This window comes from Amia ocellicauda, chromosome 7 (assembly GCF_036373705.1).
Source record: "Amia ocellicauda isolate fAmiCal2 chromosome 7, fAmiCal2.hap1, whole genome shotgun sequence".
NCBI classification, from domain to species: Eukaryota; Metazoa; Chordata; class Actinopteri; order Amiiformes; family Amiidae; genus Amia; species Amia ocellicauda.
The window spans coordinates 15,040,928-15,062,143 of record NC_089856.1 but is presented as its reverse complement, the minus strand read 5'-3'; the positions used below and the strand labels follow the sequence as shown (position 1 = coordinate 15,062,143).

Here is a 21,216-nt window from a genome sequence, read left to right as displayed (position 1 = left end):
ACCTTTGTCCTATCTACCCCGTCATCTTGTTTCCTCCCCCAACCTCTCTCTCCCTCCACACCAGTCTCTATATCTGTTAAACCCTCCCTCCTCCTCTCCTTTTCAACATGTTCCACCTCTCTCCTTACACACCCCCTCTCCCCTCTCCCTCCTTTTCTCTGTTTACTTCCCTCTTCATCTTAAACGCCATGCTCTCCCTTTCCCTCCCCCTCACTCTCTCTCCCTCACTCTCTCGCACTTCTGCCTCACTGTCTCCAGCCTCCGCTCATCTCACACCTTCTCCTCACTCCTGTCCTGTCTATCCCTGTCTTCCTCCAGAACTGCCTCTCTTCCTTTGCCCTGTCTCTTTATTCTTTCTCTCTCTCTCTCTCTCGCTCAGATGGAGGACGGGCTATAATAAAAGGAAGGAACAGGATATGACAAATTATAAAGTGTGAAAAGGACTGAGGATGAAGAGAATTGAGTGAGGTTGTTCTGTTGAGAATTGGCTCTCCCTCTCCCCCACCGAAAAATATTGAAAGAGAGGGAAATGCCAACTGACAATAAAATAAAATAAGTCATGTAAAATCAATCTGTATTCAGTGTTTGTGGTCCCCCCCATCACCATTAATCCCAATAAGCAGCAGGGAATCCCAGACACGCCCTGCCATGCATTATTATTAAATTAACAGGAACTTAATTGGCATCAGTGGTGGATGGAAAGGGAAATCTGGAAAGGGGTAGGGTCGAGGACTACTCAATCAACACTGTCTTATTAAGAACAATCTGACCAGCCCATCTCTCTCTCTCTCTCTCTCTCTCTCTCGCTCTCTCGCTCAGATGACTAATTCCAAGACAGGCAGCCCAACCCTGAACAGCCCAGCCCGGCGCTCACAGCTGGACACATCTGTTGCGGACTCAGCTCTCCTGCACACACGGAGCAGCACTGAGCGGGACTGCTCTACTTTAGAAACAAACCAACAACCGAAATCTGAACCTGTGTGTAGAGCACAGACTCCGTGCAGACAGCCAGCGCGACACACGGGCAGACTCGGCGCTGACACCGGTAGAGCTGCGAGAGGGAGGGAGGGAGAGAGCACAACACGGCTGAAGATTTCAAAAGTATTGCGACTCGAGAAGAGCCTATATATTTTGCATTTGGTTATGTTTTCTGTATGACAGGCTACTTAGTTTGTTATTTTCTCTAGTGTGATCTATCTGATCAGCATCGAACGCCGCAAAAGGAGCAGCAGCCACAGGTGAGCACGCACAGGTAGAGCAGGCGAACTCTGTGCATGAAACACAATAGATTTAATATAAATAGATACAAAAACTATCAAAAAAAGAGACTTTGTAATAGTTTAAAGTGTTTATTTATTTATTTAGAGACGCTTGCATTCGCCTCTCCAGACCAGGAGAAGACGGTGCTTCACGGCTCGGGGTCAGAGACAGATTTGGGATTCCGGAGTGTAGACTAATAGCACAGAAAAACTACAGGACTTTCAGGATCGGTGGATTTTTTTTTTTCCTGTCACTGTATTTGTTTTATTTTTATTGAAGCCTCTCTTCAGATTCTGCGTTATTGTGATACGCCGAACAGTCTCCTTCTCTCCGTGAAACGCTCGCCGTGCGCAGAGGGAGTGATGGTGGTCGGAGGTCTGTGAAGTTTGCGCCCACACTCGGGCTCTCCGTGCCCCGCAGAGACAGCAGGTGAGAGGGGTGGGTACCTGTTGTGGAATGGGCTGCAGGGGAAATCCAGCATTGTCGGGATATTTTGCGGTCGTGACAGAAACCCACCGATCGAGAAAGGCGGACCGATCTTTAAAGTATGTTTATAAAAAAAGGAGAACGATACACACACACATTATACATTTTAAAATCTGAGTTTGTATTATACATCTCTACCGCATTAACTTGGGCAATATATTCTTTCTACAGCTCATTGATTAATGTTAGTACGCCAACCTTATTAAAATAATAATAATAATAATATAATTTGTTCATACTATATTTTCCTACGTAAATTATTGTTTGTTTGAAAAGTACAATACATTAAAACAATAAAAAAATCACAAACGGATGCAGGAGATAATTTCAGTTCCAATACATTCATTAATCAGAATTATTTTTTGATTGGAAAATAATGGAATATTGGATAATATACTATTTATGTTAAATATAATCTAATAATATAATAAAATATTATAAATGAATGAACTATTGAATTTTTATTGTCTTTGTTCCATGTTGTTTCCCTTAACTATATATATATATATATATATATATATATATATATATATATATATATATATATATATATATATATATATATCGATTTTTGACAATTGTTTCTATGGTGTCAATCATAAACAACAAGAATCTGGAGTGTAGCATATACTCAATTTAATCCAATATACTACACAAACCAATATATTACGCAACCCTATGTACCTCACAAACCAAAACAGCAAAAACTAAACTTGATCAATGAAAGAAATCACACCAAAAAATTATTTGATTCAATGCATGTCCCTGTTTCCTTCCTTGTTGACGTCTTGATTAAGTGAGATCTATCCGGAGAGCAGAGGTGACCGCTGCTTGTTTTCCAGTTCCAGCTTTATTGCATATAAAACTCATAAAATAAGCACAGCTGCCGCAACAAACCAGATGTACAGCAAATATTATATTCTCATATATTTGTATGATTTTAAATTATATATATATATATATATATATATATATATATATATATATCACTGCACCAGCCTTTAAAAAAACGTGTTTGTGGTAGATACACAGGAGCAATAAGGCCCGTGTCTCCCATTGCCCTGGACGAGCGGCAAAGTGAGGGAAGTGACATGCGGACTGCTGCGGGGGTTTAACACAGACCTGGTGTCATCCTTGTGTGACACTACACCCGCTTTAACGCGGTTCAGGCTTATAGGATAAAAAAGGTAAATTGATCTATCATAAAAACAAAAAAGCATTCATACAATAATATTATATATATATATATATATATATATATATATATATATATATATATATAGTTTTGTAAAACATACAATTTCTGATTTAAAAAAATATTGGTTTGCTTTGCTTTTGTATGAAAAGATAATTTAGTTTATAAAAATACTAATACTAATAATACTAATAATAATAATAATAATAGTAGTAGTACAGCAGTTGGAGTTGGAGCATTCCATAGTCTAGTGTGACAGTCCTGGACATACACACTACCACAACTTAACATCACCATCATCATAAAAATGGCTGTCTGTGGTGTGAGAGTAAAGAGTGTCTATCTTGTGTGTGTGTGCTGACTATTCAATAACATCTTATCTCCTCTAGCTCTGCCCAGTGGGACTGAGACATCAGAAGTTTGGGATCCTCTGAAGCTGCACCGCCCAGCACCTGGGACCCAGCCTGTCACTGCAGTCCAGCTCTGCCAAACCACCACCCCCTCCCTCTGTATTTCCATCATTCACTGATGTCCACACAGACAGATCTCCTCCAGGCTTAAGAAAAATAAACCTGAAAACTTTATCTGTGTCTGACACAGAGACTGAGAGACATGGACAGACAGGCCTAACCAGAGAAAAGGTGGAAAGCTGACAAACGACACCACCAACACCCGCTATTTCCAGGTGCCAATCAGCTTAAATCTCTCAGCACTCAATAGGCCAGCCTGCATCATTGCCCCTGACAGCCTCTCACAGCACAGTGAAACGCAGCGTGGAGACTACTGGACCAGTCGCACACAGACTGACAGAAGCACAGGCAGGCAGACAGACACAGTGACAGAGACAAGTGCTTGGGAGAATAACAATTATTTTTAAAAACAGTCAATTAAAAGAGAAGGGTGACTGGAGAGAATCAGAAGACAGTCACGGAGCAGGGCCCAAGGAGGAGGGAAAATCTGGGAAAAACTCTGAGCTCCCTGACCTCACTACAGAACAGGAAACGATAAATACAACAGTGTCCTTATCCTCACCTACTATCTCTTTAGCCCTCTCTCTCCCTCTCTCCTCTTCTTTACTGTTTATAACAATCAGGCTCAGCCCATCCCTCTCAACTGCTAAATTAAAACCAGCCCCCTCCTCTCCACCCTCCCCTCCCCTTCCCTCAGTCCCCCACTCTCTCTCCCTCTCTCCATCACACAGACACAATTGCGTCGAAGGGCGAGGACGATTTCCTCACGCTGGCGGCCACTCGGCTGAGCCGCCGAAAACGCGTGATTGGCGCGGCGGTGGGAGTGGCCATGGTGCTGGTCTTGCTGGTTGCCATCCCGCTATTGGTCCACAGCACCAAGGGGGGTGGGGTGGGGGGCGGGGGCACACACTACGAGATGCTGGGCAGCTGCCGCATGGTGTGTGACCCCTACACCCCCCCACAGAGCAGCCAGGAGCTGGCCGCCGTGTCACCCCCTCCCTACTTGCCCGAGCCGGGCCGTGACCACACCGGCCGCAGGGGCAAATCGGGTTTCAGGGGTCCCCCAGGTCTGCCTGGTCCCCCGGGCCCTCGGGGTCCCCCAGGTGAACCAGGCAAACCAGGTCCCCCTGGCCCCCCCGGCCCCGGCCCTGGTGGCTACATCCCCTCCTTCTACAGCCCCAAGATTGCTTTCTATGCTGGCCTGCGCAAACAGCACGAGGGCAGCGATGTGCTGAAGTTTGATGATGTTGTAACCAACGTGGGCAACTACTACGAGCCGTCCACCGGCAAGTTCACCTGTCCGCTGCCGGGCATCTACTACTTCACCTACCATGTGCTTATGAGGGGCGGAGATGGCACCAGCATGTGGGCCGACCTGAAGAAGAATGGCCAGGTCAGACTCCCACAATGTCTGTCTGTCTTTCTGTCTGTCTGCACCCTACCACACCGTCTGTCTGTCTGTCTGCACCACACCACACTGTTTGTGTGTCTGTCTGCAAACCGTAGCACACTGTCTAACTCTCTACCTGACTGTGCACAGCCTGGTCACTCTGTCAGTCTGCTGTCAGCCTTCTCTCTAGCTATACTTTTCCCCATTCCGTCTTTCTGTCCTGAGAAGGTGTGTGTGTGTGTGTGGATGAGGGTGTGTTCAATGTGTGGTGTGCATGTGTGTGTGTTTGTGTGCATGTGTTTGCGTGTGTGCACATTTGTGTTTGTGTGTGTGTGTGCATTCATGCAGCCTGGCGGGGGGGGGGGTGCTAGTGACTTTGTCATCTCCACACACATCACACAGCTGACCTAGTAACCGGAGGGAATGAGAGAGAGAAAGAACGAGAGGAGGGAGAGAGGGTGGTGGGGCTAGTGTGTTGCATCCCCAAACAGTAGATAACACAACCCACAGAAAACCACCCTACAGCACCACAAGCACAGCTGTGTCTGCAGACACACAGGGATGGAGGAAGGGATGTGGAGGGCAAGGAAAAATGCAAAGAGAAGGGTAGAGGAAAGAAGGGAGGGAAAGGAAGGGTCTGGTGTTCCATGCAGCCATGCAAACAGCTGGCCTGGGGGAGGAGTCAACTGTCTACAAGCAGCTGCTGGTTCAGCTGATGGTACCTGGTGATACAGTGATATACAACAGGCTTCCAGAACCAGTCTGCTCTGAGTAACAGCTCTACAGCAGCACTGGGCCAGGAGTCCTGTCCTCAGACACAGCACATCCAGGGCAAGGAGCTTGTAATCAGGTACAGTCTGTAAGCTCCTTATTTTATGCGCAAACTATAAAAACATCAAATAAGAAATAAATAAATAAAGCATGCATCAAAAAGACATGGTGCACAGATTGTCTTTTCATCCCCAGTGTTCCCTTCCCTGGACACTAATTACAGAGAGAAACGAGGAAGAACAGAGATGAGAAAGGAAGACAAAAAGAATGTAAAAAACAGGAGGAACAGATGAGACCAGCAGAGAGGTGTTAGAGAAGAAAATAAATAGGAAGAGCCAAGGGAGAGAGGGGGAGAAAGAAAGAGAGGGGGAGAAAGAAAGAGAGAGACAGCAAGGAGAGACACGGAAAGACCCAGGCTCTGCGGTAAATGATCTGTCCCCCCTCGTTAGCCTCATTATCACACAGTGTTGTTAGCGCTCATGTCTCCCAGATACCCACAGACACCCAGGACAGCCTGGGGGGCAGAGAGACCAGAGGGCAACACACACACACATTCAGACACACACACACTCATGGACACACGCAATCATGGACACACACACACACTCATGCAACTCCCTGTGCTGACAGGGTCAGGGCCTTCCCAGCAGCATTTGAACTAAGCATTCTTAATGAGCCAAGAACAACCTCAGAACATCTCCTGTGAGAGAGAGATTCAGGGACAAAGGAGAGAGAAAATGGTGAGCGAGAGACAGGTGGAGTGAACGACACAAGGGGAGAGACATAGGGAAAGAGAGAGGGAGAGACAGAGAAGGGTCTCAGGGACTGGGGTCAGTGTTTATTGTCATTCTGGTCCCTCTCACCTGCTAAATCATTCAGCGCCCCCTCCCACAAGCCGGGCAGCCTCTCCATCTCCTTGCCTCAGTGTCGCCCCGCCCATCGATTCCTCATTCATTACCTCCGCCAACTGACTGAATTATTTAACTCAGACACAGTTTCAATAACATACAAGCAAAACTTGGGGTGACTGTTGCCATACACCAGCAATATAGACATAATGAAGTGGCAAGCTGGCCTGCTGGGCTTGGTGCAAATACAATTATACAGACCAGTCCTAATAAAGTGGCCAATGGGGGTTCAATCCAGACAGATCCAGTCAATCAGGGAATTGGAACACAGACAGGTCCCAGATAAAGACACAGGGCTGATAGAGACAGAGCCATACAGCGCAGACAGGCAAGCACTGGCAGAGAAATCACAGAGGAGGAAGATGGATGGGTTAGTAGAGGGAGAAAGACAGAGGGCAGAGACACGCTGGAATAGAGACACAGGGAGGCAGAGCAGCACGGGCTGATATAAAGATGGATCAGACAGAGAGGTGGCTGCAGCACATGTTGGATAGTGCAGCATGGCACAGAGGGGGGATTCCTCTCAGCGAGCGCCGGCTCTGCCCCCACAGCTGCGGCTACTGCCCAGGATCTCATTGCATTGTTACTTAATTACTTAATTTATCTGATTTCTTGCCAGCTCTGCTGGGACTCAGTGTAATGTCCCTGATGTAGTTCCAGGTCACGGCTCTTGCACTCCCCTCCTCCCAGATCCTATTGAGTTTATGTTACCAGACCACAATAGTTCCTCAACTCAGTGAAGCATAGAAAGAAATAAAGTAATAATGCAGAAGTTGAGAGCAGTTTTAGTAACAGAGGGTGGCGAATGGTTATAGCTCCTTTTCAACAATCACGTCTCTTCCTTCCAACCTGGGCCTCAGTCCTGTGCAGTCCGTACAGGTAATCCACACCCCCCACCTCACCCTGCATCCCACCATAGCCCTAACCATAATTCTAACCTCAACCCTAACACTTTTGCTGAGACTAATTCCAAAGCCACATGTAACCCTTTAATCCCACTCTAACCCTGCCAGCGCTGGGTGACTGCCAGCTCCAGCTGTGCTTCCTCTAGGCTCCCTGTCAGTAACCATCTCTCATGCTGCTGGATTAGTCAAACTGACTGAACCACAGATTACAGCACGGACCAGTTGCACCCCACTGTCCAGTCTGTGGCTGAAATTAGTCCAGCAATAGAGAAAAGCAGTGGTAGTGCTAATCAAATCAGGAAAGGTATCTGTCAGCTATAAACACAGATTATTTGTAATTGGAAGTGGTTCAGAGAAAATAAGACTAAAACATTAATGAGCGAAATACACCGCTCACCCCCTCCACCCAACCCACAACCATCTTCAACACCTTATTCCTCACCAGGGTGCAAAAACCCCCACCAGATTGAGACAGAAGATAGATAGACAGACAGACAGACGATAACAGCATGCAGTCAGGTTAGAATGGAAATCCCGTCAATGTGGCTCCATGACAGAATCCAGCTTCAGGTCCTAATTAGTTATTTAATTAATTAAAATGCAGAGGCCTTTTCTAACGAAGAACTGGATTTAATGACACTTACAATATATTAAAACCAGTTCGCTCTCCATGTCACTTGAGCCCTTTCCGAGACCAGACATTTGTAATTACTCAACGACGCCTGGGAGCTTGGTGGGGTGGGGGTGTCTGTGAGCACTGGGGGGGACGGGTTATAGTGTAGCTGGTGCAGTTTGGAGCTCATTGCACAGGCGCACCGCATAGCTCCAACCAGTAGAGTGATAAAATCGCTACGTCAAAACACCAGGTCTTCCGAGGAGTTACGTCACCTGTAACAAGCTCATGTAGGCCTACCTGATGAGCCCCGTTACAATAGGGCTTGTCTTCAGTGATAGAGATGCAGAAGTGTCTACACAAGTACACAGATGGCACGGCACTGTATGTATATAGGCTATATACCTCTAATTATTGTTTTACCCGTGACTCTTAGCTCAGGACGCTATACAACAACACACACACACAAACATACAAAATGCACATGCAAAGGTCTAAAACAGGGGTCGGCAACAAGGTTTGGCCTCGGGCCAATTTTGATCTCAGGTAATAGTCAGCGGGCTGACGTTGTATTCACCGGTAAGAGCGGGGGGGGGCTCATGGCCTGTGGCCCCAAAAATGTTTGATGGCGGGCCACCTGTTGCTGAACCCTGGTCTAAAACACAGGCGATCCTGAGGCCTCACTAAGAGACTTGGGCCTTTTAATGATATCGTAAGGTCGCTGCTGTGTGACATAGCATTCCAGGTTTCGAATCCTGCCCTGGCCCAGAACCCCCAGTATGTTACACTTACATATTGAACCTTTGCTAACAAACACATCACTGAATCAATTGATCTTTTAACATATGATAAGCAGTATGCTGCTTCTGTATGAATACACTTTTCACCTTTTCTCAACGTATTTTAAGTGTATTTGTAAATATTTTCATTGTTGCTGTAAATCAGCTCCATAGTTTTCCCCAAAAAAATATAGTTATTTTAACCAGGCTGTATTTTGAGTGCATCCTGTCCTGGGTGTATTCCTGCCTTGCGCCCTATGCCTGCCGGGATCGGCTCTGGCTTCCCCGCGACCCTCACCGGGATAAGCAGTTTTGAAGATGGTTGGATGTATTTTGAGTGCAGTTAATGAGGGTATAATATTTATTTAATTGACTCAGGAACTCAAGCCCTGTAACTAGTCAATGGATGGTCGATAGACAAGCAATCAGAAATCTTCCTATTTCTTTAACTAGTGATCACTGCCTTGCACCCCATCTCCATCTTACTTTACACCCTGGATGTATTTATGTATGTATTTGTTTGTTTGTTTATTTATTTATTACTTTTCATTTTCATGTCCAATAAGTCTACAGGTGTTTCAAAATATATTTATGCAACTCTCTGCAACAGATATAGAGTCAGAGATAGAGAGAGGCCAAAAAGGGTCATATATGGTAAAATAATATTACATACAGCAACAGTAAATTCCATACATGAGCAAAATGTGTCAGATTTAAAGAAGAGTGGTAGAGGGCAGCAGCGTATCATATGTGGTGGGGGCGTGTCCTGTCAGACAGGGGTGTGTCCTAGGGGACGGGCTTTAGGTAGAAGACAAAGGCTTCATATTTGGTCCATATAGCCTAGTGTACCAGTTTATTATGGTACCAACTCCAGTAGTCTGTGTGTATATGTTTGGCAGTCAGTGTGTGACTGAATGTGTGCCTGCTTTGAGAATAGACACTATCAGACCTACACCTGAGTGTAGTGGGCGAGAACAGGGCTTCGTCCGTCGTTTTCCAGGCACCATTCTCCTTTTATAATCCTCTGCGAAAGGCAGCGCTATAGCAGGAGATGGTGGAAACATTGATTTACATGACCATTGTATAATTATATTTTAAAACAAAGTAATTTGCAAATCATATTATTATTATTGTTATTATTATTACCTTATATACCTACCTTTGTTGTCAATAGAAACTACTGGTTACGAAACAGAAATCGTGGACTATAGTAAACTGCATAATTACTGTAAATAGCCGGTCTATGCCATCCCAGAATAAAATGGTGCATGTTCTTTACATTATGGTTGAGCAGAGTGAAGTATAAAAGAACAGAAAAGGGAGAAGCTTTTAATTGAAGTGCTTTCTTTTTACGACAATTGAAATTTGTAGTTGCACTCAACTGTCGATTCTCCACATTCAGTCAATTTTACGTAATGTAGTAATTATTATAATAATGTTCTATTGGTTGAGGTTCCATACAGTATACAGCACAATACAGTACATTAAAATACAATCAGCAGTATATTACACTAAAATACAATATAATGTATTACACTACTATGTATCACGGTGCAGTTCAATGTACAATACAATGTATTACAGTTCAGTGTATTACAATCAATACAGTGTAATACAGCACAGCATTAGGGTGAAGTCGATAAGTTTCTCTAGGGCAACAGACAAGCCAGTAAATTATGACATCTACATGTAAATATAATGAGGATAAACATTTCATGACACTTGCAACAATTAACAATTAATTATACAATAATATAGAAACGTTTTGATTGTCCCCTACCACACTTTCTAGTCCCTTATAATATTTATTTTCCCTACGTTCCCACACTTTTTAATTATAATCAGTAACATTATTATTATAATAACAGGAAATACAGTAATTGTAAATGGGGGCATTAAGACTATGTGAAATCACTGCACCACAAGAATGTGGAGAGGACAAGCATTGCCTATAAGGAACAGACAGATATATTGTATGATACTGTGATGTTATTTAATTATATTTTAAAATAAAAACATGTATTATTATTTGTATTTATTATTATTATTAATAATAATAATCATCATCATCATCATCATCATCATCATCATCATCATGAAACAGTTAAAAACACATCAGTGTCTCGGTCCAACAGAAACCAACAATTGCGTTAAAATGATTAAAACATACAGTAAAATAATGTATTTTTAAAGGACAAAATAGGTTCTGGTGTTATAGGTCCTGTGTTGCGAGCCGGACAGGTTGTGGCAATGCGGCGCCGCGGGTGGTGTAGTTCATTAGCAAGTGCGTTTTATTCAGACAGGCGTGTTTTTCTGTTTATTCCCTCTGAGTTGTGACTTCATTTTTTCTTTTCTGAAAGCGGCCTTTAATTTATGAGCCGGTATATATTGTGAGTTTCTGCGCGCCGCTCCTGCTATAATTCACGGCCGGCTCAGAACCGGCAGCATTCGGCCCTTTTTCCTCTCTGTTCTTCGCGCGTCACTCGCTCTTTTAATAGACCGGCTAAAGGTCGCGGTCTTTCACACACAGAAAGCGCTAAAAATGTCAGAGAGCGGCTGATAAAGAGCGCCGTGCGTGTTAATGAGCCTGGCGGGGGGCAGGGGGGCTACACTGCGAAACACACTGCGCTGCTGTCGGTCTTTCTGCAGAGCTAAACGGTGGGAGTAACAATTCTTAAATATAATAAAGCACTTTGATTTTACATAGTAACTTATAGGCCTAAACTATACACACACACACTCACACAAACATACACACACATACACACAAACATATGCAACAACAATATGCACATATATAATACAATACGGTGCAGGATACTTTAATTTAAAAATACAATAACAAGATCATAAAACAATAATGACAACAACAATAAGTAAAAATAGTTTTAATGTCTAAACAACAGTACTACCACTATTGGGGAAGACGTTGATGATCAATGTGGTCTAAATGCCGGCGTAGAGGATGTCTCTGAGGTAAAGGGATCAATCGAACCAACACTGAAATACTGTACAGTAAATTAACGAATTAACTCACGTTTAAATCATTACAGATCCCGACTTCATAAACACAACTCTGAACGGACGTCCAGGCTCCACGAACAGTTACATTTACAGCGCATTAGCAGAGACAATGGGTTCTTTAAATACAGCGGCATGTAATTTCAGCAAACATATAGTTAATGTAACCCGCACTTAATGTCTGTGTAACCTGGGATTCGGAAAGTGAAAAATGAGCTAAATTGTAACAAGTCTCAGTCTCAGATTTAAAGTAGCCTAGGGTGTTGAAATTCTACACATTCTTCGCAGGTGTTTTGATGAACATGAATTGTCCTTAATCACAATCGGTAAAGCAACAAAACAGTATGGTCTGTGTTGTACATATTTGTTCTATGCGTGTAAATGGTCCACTGATCCACTGTACGGCACTGTACTATTAGCACATTAGCACTGTACAATTAGCAAATTATAATTGAACACGTGTACGCCCCGCTGTCAATGTGCAGTGTCAGGGCAACAGGCAAGCCTGCCAATTAGTCACAGCGGCTGTTGTTATTACAACACAGCCTGTGCTAAGGAAGAGATAGATGCAGGGGGGGTCTGTTTTATGAACACAAAATTAACAACACCACTTTGTCCCCAACGATCCCCAACTCTCTCTCCACCTTCCCCGCGTTCTTACTCTTCCCTTTCTCTCTATTTCCCCCTCCCCCCTCCCTATCCCCGGAGTCCCATAGGTAAGTTTAAGAGCTACTTTTCAATTGTCTCCGCTCGGAGAGCTCTGTATATCACAGCGAATGAATCCTGTCAGTTTTATTACCAGCGGAGCAAGGCGCCACAAAAAACACTACAGCTTTACCCTCACATCTCCCCGCTTTCACAAAACAGCCGCGCTTGATCAGTTTGTTATCCCGTCCCTACACACACACACACACACACACACACACACACACACTTCTCCCTCTCCATCGCTTGTCTGTCTCCCTCGCTACACGTCCTCGCATATACAGTACTGTAAAGCATAGCAGCACGGCACAGCTGCTACCTCCTCACCCCCTCCTCTCCCTCTCTCTTCCCCATTTAATAGTGCCCTCGTAATGAAAAGCCGAGGCAAAACAACGCTGCCAGGCAGTCCCCGGGGCCACAGCCCTCACCGCCTGCACAGGGATCAAGTCAGCGCGCCGTTTTGCAACAGACAGGAACTCGCTCCCGTGTCGATATCAATCTCCATCGCCCCTGACAATAATCCTAATTTGGCTTTCCCTCCCTCCACCCCCTCTCTCTCTCTCTCTCTCTCTCTCTCCCACTCTTTATCTCTCTAGTTTCACTGCCATTGCTGGAAGACAAAAATAAATAATAGAATGATACACGTATGCATATATATATATATATATATATATATATATATATATATATATATATATATATATATATATATATACACATACATACATATTACTCGAAAAAGACAGCTGGGAATCGTTGCTTCTCAATGCTCTGGATGTGCTCCGCGCCGTTACTCTGATGGCCTGTTTGTTTTAAACATTGAATAACTTTCATATATCCTATGTGATGAAAAACGAATCGGTGGGGGTCATATATGCTGATCGCAGGCAGCTACGACTCTGATGACCTCACAGTTCACAAGGGAGAACAATTGATTTCCGTAATTACCTGTACTGATATTAACACAATCCTCAAGACAGACACGACACCATACCTCTTTCTCTATTTGTGTATGTACATGTACATAAATGAATGCAGAGGTTTTACAGGTGTTTTCAGATACACTCAGGGGAAACATACTGGGTTAATTGAAACGAACGAGCATATAATTAAAAATCTACTTAGATTACCCTGTCTAACATTTTACGAACTTTTAAAGTACAAAATATTTCTATATAAAGTCCACACACCTCTAGCTTAAAATATTTCGTAAAACACTCAGCATTATTTCATTAAAATCGTGGAGGTTAATACATTTTTTGAGATTATTTTGCCTAATAACGTGAATAGGAGCAGTTTCAGGTTCTGAATGTATTTGTGAATAGGACATTTTTACTTATTAAAGTAATTGATTTAACTCATTGGCAGACACTTATTCTGGAATAATGCTGGCATTTACTAACATCATGTATATTTTTAAATACCGTGTCTCCATTTCCAACTGAGCGAGCCTATATAACAGGATTCCTTCGTGTTTTATTGAATAGTATTGAATGCCTTATTCAAATTTGAAAGCTATCCTACATATTTAAATTTTATAAATTTGATATTGATTTTAATCATAGTTTAATTTAAGAATCCGTGATTGTAATTAGGTTTATCATTATAACTCGAGTCAGTACGGTTACTTATTCTATTAGGCTACTAAATCTGAAGAGCTCGGTGGTTTAATTTAGAGCGGTAAATCATGATAATCTATGACTGGAGTGTCAGACTCCACACTCTTTAATTGCTCTATTTAAACAATTAACTGAATGAATTTAACACTTTTCTCCAGACTCTGAAATGTTATGTGGGCTCAGTGTTTTGAGTAATTAACAAATCGTAAGGTATCGGCTTTACAGTTAAAACATTAACGTTTTAGATAAGCCTACCTGAGTAAATAATGACATGAATTAAGCCATTGGGATTTCCTGTTGGAAAAAAAAAAAAAAAACAGCACACAGTGAGACCTCCCAGGACTGGAGTCTGACACCCATGATCCAGGGGCAGCGGCCCATCTATGTACGTTGACATGTTTAATCCGCAACTGTGGACTATGCGGAATCGCTGATTCGCTACAATTGCTCAGAACATGTGCTTTAACTTTGTGCAGCAATACTGCAAACGGGACCTTGCGCTGCTTTTTGTTCATTGCAATTGTCCCATGCTGTTCAAACAGGACCACATAATGTTAAAATCAGTCACATAAAGCACACCTGTGGATTAAGAAAGCATTATTGGGGGAAAAAATGTTCACTATGTGGCTTGTCGTTCATTTTAAATTAACAATGCGTTTTTATTTATTTGGAATGTGCATAATGTGTGGATAGTAATATAATAATAATAATAATAATAATAATAATAATAATAATAATAATAATAATAATAATAGTTACATTTGCCATACAGTGCTTGAGAGAAACTGTGACTTTGTTCAATTTAAAATCTAATGAGCTCCACGAAGTGCTGGGGAAGTGAGCTGTGACAGGGCGAGCATCCTCGAGTCGCTGCTGCCAGTTAATATCCGCAGTCCAGAGCCGCAGCCCCCCGGCAGTAACCAGTGAGTCCCCGGGCAGCCTTTCTGCGCTAGCGTTTATTAAAACAATCTCGCCGTTCTCTCGCATCACAATCGATAACTGCAGGCGTTATTGCAATTATATAAAACTCTGTACAGGCTATTAAAAAAATCATAAGTTTTACAACCACTCTATTGCGCTCCCTTCAATAATATAGATTTGTATCTGTAGGGGATCTGGGCCAATAAGACTCGGCAGTCTTGGGGCGCTTCAAACATTTACCTGCGTATAACGAGTTGTAGTTCATTTCTAGTTAAAGAAACTGAAGTTATGATTGTGATTAAATAATAATAATTAAAAAAATAAGAATACAGGAATCTCTGCGGTCATATATATTCAAAATACTATAATGTCTTATAGTTGTTGTTTTTAAAATAACTATTTCATTCTCAAAAACATCGATAAACTATTGTGCGCAAATTCGAATTAATAATTGTTTCGAAAACAGTAGTTTGGTTTTCAAACTCCCACATCCGCTTCACCCCTCTGTCTGCACTCCAGTTACACATCATTGTCCATAACGCATATAATAATAATAATAATAATAATAATAATAATAATAATAACAATAATAATAATAACAATAATAATAATAATAATAATAATAACAAGAATAAAATTATTATTATTATTATTTGGCTATTTAATTGTATGTATCATTGAATTGTTGGATTCGAACCCTTTCAGTTTTATAATGGAGGCAAATCTATTTTTTGGCGAAAATGAATGTAGACTTTGAGGGGGGATGGAGAATGTAGGATTTCACAGAGAAAACAGAAGGACTTTGGGAAGGAAGGGGGTGGGGTGGCAGGGTGAAGGAACGCCTGGGAGGAGAGACGTGCCATCAGCTCGGGTTTGAACAGCGAGAGGGGGGCGGCGTGTCTGCAATTTTAATGTGGTTTAGGGCGAACAATTATTGCAGAACTATCAATGAAGGGAAAACAGCGAGCAAGCTGTGTTAAAGATTAAGCGAAATATCCCACAAGAAGGGATCTCTAAGAGTCCTCTGTTCGGGAGGAATTGCACTATATGCTGCATATTTCGCGATACGTTACAGCGGCAAACAGCAAGTCTGTTTCTGTGAAGACTGAACAAGAAACCTCTAACTCTACCCGTATACACAACAGCGCAGCACACGAAACACCAACAGTCATTCAAAATAAATTATGATGTTATCCTACTAGTACTACTACTATTACTACGTATAATAATAATAATAATAATAATAATAATAATAATAATAATAATAATAATAATAATAACTGTCATACTCAGAAGACGCTGCCGTAGGCTAATGAGCGCGTTGTGTTCAAACATGAAGGACACAATTTTGTTAAAATCTGTAAACATCTCACTCGTGTGTCTAGTTGACCCTATAGGCCGTGCAATGAAAACACATTACCGTGCTACAGGAAAGCATCCTTTTTGAGAATGTATTTGATTGCAGGCAATGCTTTCTTTTAATAATAATGTTAGCACTGCGTTGCACATCTGATTATTGCGTTGCCTGGCAGTGAGAATGAGAAGAACTGTGGAGTAGTGGTTAGGCCTCTGGACTCATAACTGGATGGTTGGGGCAGTGCTGTTGTACCCTTGAGCAAGGTACTTCACTTAGATTGCTCCAGTAAAATACCCAGCTGTGTAACTGGGTACGAATGTAAGTCGCCCTGGATAAGAGCGTCAGCTAAATGACAAATAATGCAATGTAATAAAACTGACAAAACACAAGCCCTCAGCAGCCCAGCTGACGGATCAGGATGCTGTGAGGGCAACCTGTTCAAACGTTTAAAATAAAACCACAACAGATCATTGCGTCGCTCTGTGTGTTGATTTTAGCACGTGGTGCAGTTTGCAGGGCTGTGCAGCACACAATCCAGCTGTAATCCACGTCGCTGTGGGGCCTATCACCCAGTTCACACAGTATAGACATGCACGACAACTGCATATGTAGTGTGATACATTTTCAATTTTGACTTTAATAAAAAAAGGCAAATAGGCTATTTTAAATAAAGAAATGAACAGCCGCCTGTTGGAAAGTGGCTGCTATTAGATTCTGCCCCCCACCCCCGCGCCTCGGCTGTTAGTAATCGGCCCGGTGCGCGTCACAGTGTTCTCTCCCGGGACCAGCGCCGCTCAATCAGTCTGGCTTGAGAACGACATCGGGACACGATCGCGCTGCGTGATCTGCATCTCACAGGCAGACAGACGGGGAGAGGGGCAGGGAGAAGCGGGAGATATTTAGACACGAAGAAAGAGGCTGTTTCAGGTGAAAGTTGTTCAGAAAACGACAAAACCGGCCGTGGAAGACTGCTTATAAACACAAGCAGATTACACACAGAAGGAATAATACAGTACTCTGTCAACTGCAATGTAATGTTTCGATGAAGAGTGGAGTGAGAGAGTGCGAGAGAGCCAGTGAGAGGAGGGACAGGGTGTCTGCCGAGACCGTAGTTAAGCTGCAGGTCAGGTGTGCTGCGGGCGGGCTGTCAGGGAGCGCGGTGACAGGGTGATTGAGCGTCGGGCTCCGCCGGGCTCTGGCTGCCCACAGCCGCTCGATGCAGCCGGGTCCCGGAGGCCAGGCAGGGCGGGGGTGATACGCAGAGGTCTGAGAGTGCTGAAGTAAACTCAGATTACACAAGCGAATATGATTTCAGAGCAGAGCTACTACTGTGTTTCCGTAATACAAAGTTCAGTTGAAAACAATCACCCCACTTGAAAATATAGATGAAAATATCACAGCAGCCACAGTCTGGGTCTGTTTGTTAACCTGTGACAGAGGGTATTTGACATTGTGCATATATGAGAGTGTGTCTGTGTTACAGTAAGTGTGTGAGTGCATGTGTATATATGAGTGCGTATGTGTGTGTAAGAGGGGCAGTTTAGGAGATCATTTTAACTTATGAAACACCCACACACACATATGAAATTGAATACTCACACACATTTGAAATTGAATGCTCACACACACACACACACGAAATGCTCTCACACATACAAATTAAACTTTTACAGTGCATGAGAGAAATTTTCATATGGATGAGTGCAAGCATTTCATATGTGTGTTTGAGACAATTTCAGTATATCCAGAATTCATTTCACTATATCGGGATAACTCGTCCCCGCCAATTCACCCAGCAACAATTGGTTCCTGACAATTCGTCCTGGCGACAATTCGCACACATCATGAGCATTTGTAACAATCAATGCATTTACTTATTGTACAGCCATAGAACACATACATATTGGCCTATATGTATTTATTTGAGACTAACTCCAACAATTCAGTCATATACAACTAATCAGATGCATCCATAGGCTACTTAAAACAGGTTTCACAATAAAGCTTGTGCTTAGCGGCCCCTCATATAAGAGTGTGTTTTGTGTGTTTGTGTGTGAGTGTGTGTGAATGTGCCTGTGTGACAGTATGTGTGTGAGCGCATATGAGTGCGCAGTGGCGTGCACAGACATTGTGGGGGGCATGGGCTTAAGCCAAAAAAAGGGCACCCCTGTGTTCACCCTGTGTTAAGTGCGGTCTGGCGGGGGGGAGCCGCCGAAGTGCGTTCCAGGGGGGGGGGGACCCTCCAAAGTGCAGTCCGGGGGGCAGGTGCTTGGGAAAAAAGACACTTTGCAAGTCTTACGGAAAAAGGGCATGAGCTCTGCACAGGTTGAGCCTTACCTGTGCACATGGCTGTGAGAGCATATGTGTGAGTATGTGTGTTTGTCTTATGTTGTATGTTTGAGTGTCTCCTCCCTGATTAAGACTGTCTCTCCCCAGTCAGAGACCCGGAGCTGCGGCAGGTCAATAGCATGTAAATGTGCAGCCCTGCTTCCAACCATGCAGCTCAATATTATGCAAATCTACCCCTTATCTGACTGAGCTCAACAGGTCAATACTGGAGAAACGTGTGTTTCAGCAGACACAACCCCTCCAGGCACTCCACAACCTCCCCACTCCTCCCCTCCATGCAGCCCATGCCACAGGTTACAGAGCCTGAGATTTCCCAGCACCCCCACCTCTGCAGGCCCGAGCAATGTTCTCAACACAGTCTAGGGTCAGAGGTCAGGCGCAAACTCATCTGTTTTCACAGGCTGCCCATGCCGGACACAGCAGCATCAATAGCAACAGCCTCATATCCCAGCCCAGGGGAACTGACAGCACCAAGGGGCAGGAGAGAGGGGAGATTGGGGTGGAGGAGTGCAAGAATTCAAGAGAGAACTTTAGTGATAGCAAGAGGGAGGGAAGGGGTGGTGAACTACGATTACAGGAAGCGGCTCTGTGACTGTAAACTCTGCAGGACCACAGGTCTCTGGGAGCAGGAAAACAGGAGCTGGAGAGGGAGAAAATAAAGGTCACAATATTGGTCCTAAACAACCGTCAGTCAATGCTTTAGTTGCTCAGTATCTGATTGTCTCTCACAGTGAGCCCCGATACAGTTCAGGGCTTGAAGAGTCGGTGTTAAACTGGACCCATTAACCAATTAAGTAATTACACAGGGTAGGTAAGTGGGGCCTCTGGGGGCAGAGCCCGAGTCACAGGGAGAGACTCTGACAGTGCCGAGAAGGGGCGGCATAGAGAGTGAGGGACGCCTGACACCACGAGGAAAGGTTACGACCAGAGGGATTTACAGCCAGAGAGGTGTGGGGGGTAGGGGGAGGTTGCTGTTGGCGACTTGCTGAGAAATGCCAGCCACGCTCCGGGATAAATAAGTCATAAATACAGCACCCCCAACCCCCCCAACCCGGCAATTAACATTTAAAAAGCTATAATTTAGCAATAACGATTAATCAGGCGGCACGATTTACAACACCGGGGAGATTCATGAGGCCGACTGTCACTGAGAGGAGGGGGGGGTAGAGGGAGGAGGGGAGGGGAGGGGAGCGTGAATGGAAAAATCTCTTACCATTCATTATTGTGTTTCTCCAGTTAATTTCTCTCACGTATTTGTTTCTCTCCCTCAATCTGACTACCTGACTGTGCAGGTGCGGGCCAGTGCCATTGCACAGGACGCTGATCAGAACTATGACTACGCCTCCAACAGTGTGATCCTGCACCTGGATGTGGGGGATGAGGTGTGTGTGCAGCTGGACGGGGGCAAAGTTCACGGTGGCAACACCAACAAGTACAGCACCTTCTCCGGCTTCCTCATCTACCCCGACTGAGCCTGCCACCTGCTGGAGCTCTGGGGCACTGCGCCACAGGCAAGCAGGCAGGCAGGCAAGCAGGCAGCAAGGAGGGGGCGCGCAGGGAGCGGCTGGAGGCAGGCGCCAGGGGGGGGGGCAGACTGCGGTACTACAGAGGGGAAGGCTGGTGTGGAGGGTGCGGCCAACTGGACTCTATCAGAGCGAACCTGACTGAATTATATAGAGCTCACACTGTGGGCAGCAACTGACTTGCCTCTTGACAGGGTCTGTTTCACTAAACTAAATATACATGTAGCTTAATAGATAAACATGAAGCACTGTCACTTCTATATTTATTTTTCATTACAATCCCTGCTTTCCAGCCTCCTGTGGTATAAAATGTAATTTCAGGTTTTAATCTTGTGTTTTTTTTCAAGGTATGCAGAGATCAGGTGCAATACTGAGGGGTGGGGGAGAATATATCTATGCATCTATTTATCCATCTGTCTGTACAAACATAGATAGATATACAGATATAACAGAGAAATAGCAGGGCTGAGATTAGTTCCCTTTGGCTGTCCTGTTGAAGAATTAATTATAATTAGATTGCGCAGTTTTCTTGTCCGTTGGCTGTCTGCTGGAATTGGAGACATGGCCCCCCAGTGTGGACATCCAGGCTGTAATTGGCGTCCACTCTGATCCGCACACACAGCCTAGCACTGCCCTCCTGTCACAGGCCAGGTGTCCATGGATTTCCGATAGGAATCTCATTGAAGTTGTTTATTTAAGTGCTTGAACACCAATGCTTTACATATCATATTGATCCCTGTGCTTTCTAACAGGGAGCACAGAAACATTAATATATTGATCGGCAGAGATGATTTCCCCTTCCAACCCCCTTTCTCAATAAATAACTGTTCTCACTACAAAGTGTGGGAGTTACATGGACTGGACTGGACCGGACTAGTGTGACCTCCCATCCTATCCCCACCCCTGACTGCTCAATTTCTAACAATCACTCTCACTGACATTGC

The 21,216-nt window shown here is 43.9% G+C and overlaps 1 protein-coding gene across 1 annotated transcript; it reads left to right on the top strand.

The window, feature by feature from the left end:
• The first annotated feature begins 4,082 nt into the window (after nucleotides 1-4,082).
• c1ql4b (complement component 1, q subcomponent-like 4b) lies at nucleotides 4,083-20,308 on the top strand. Its single transcript, XM_066708701.1, has 2 exons — nucleotides 4,083-4,804; nucleotides 20,042-20,308. Exons 1-2 carry the CDS (start codon nucleotides 4,241-4,243, stop codon nucleotides 20,219-20,221), a joined length of 744 nt encoding a protein of 247 aa, XP_066564798.1. The 5' UTR covers nucleotides 4,083-4,240; the 3' UTR covers nucleotides 20,222-20,308.
• Nucleotides 20,309-21,216: the final 908 nt, after the last annotated feature.

Excerpts from the sequence above, each read along its gene's own strand:
- c1ql4b (XM_066708701.1), top strand. The coding sequence starts at position 4,241 with ATGGTGCTGGTCTTGCTGGTTGCCATCCCGCTATTGGTCCACAGCACC. Across the intron at positions 4,805-20,041 it reads ACCTGAAGAAGAATGGCCAG|GTGCGGGCCAGTGCCATTGC; the intron begins GTCAGACTCCCA and ends CTGACTGTGCAG.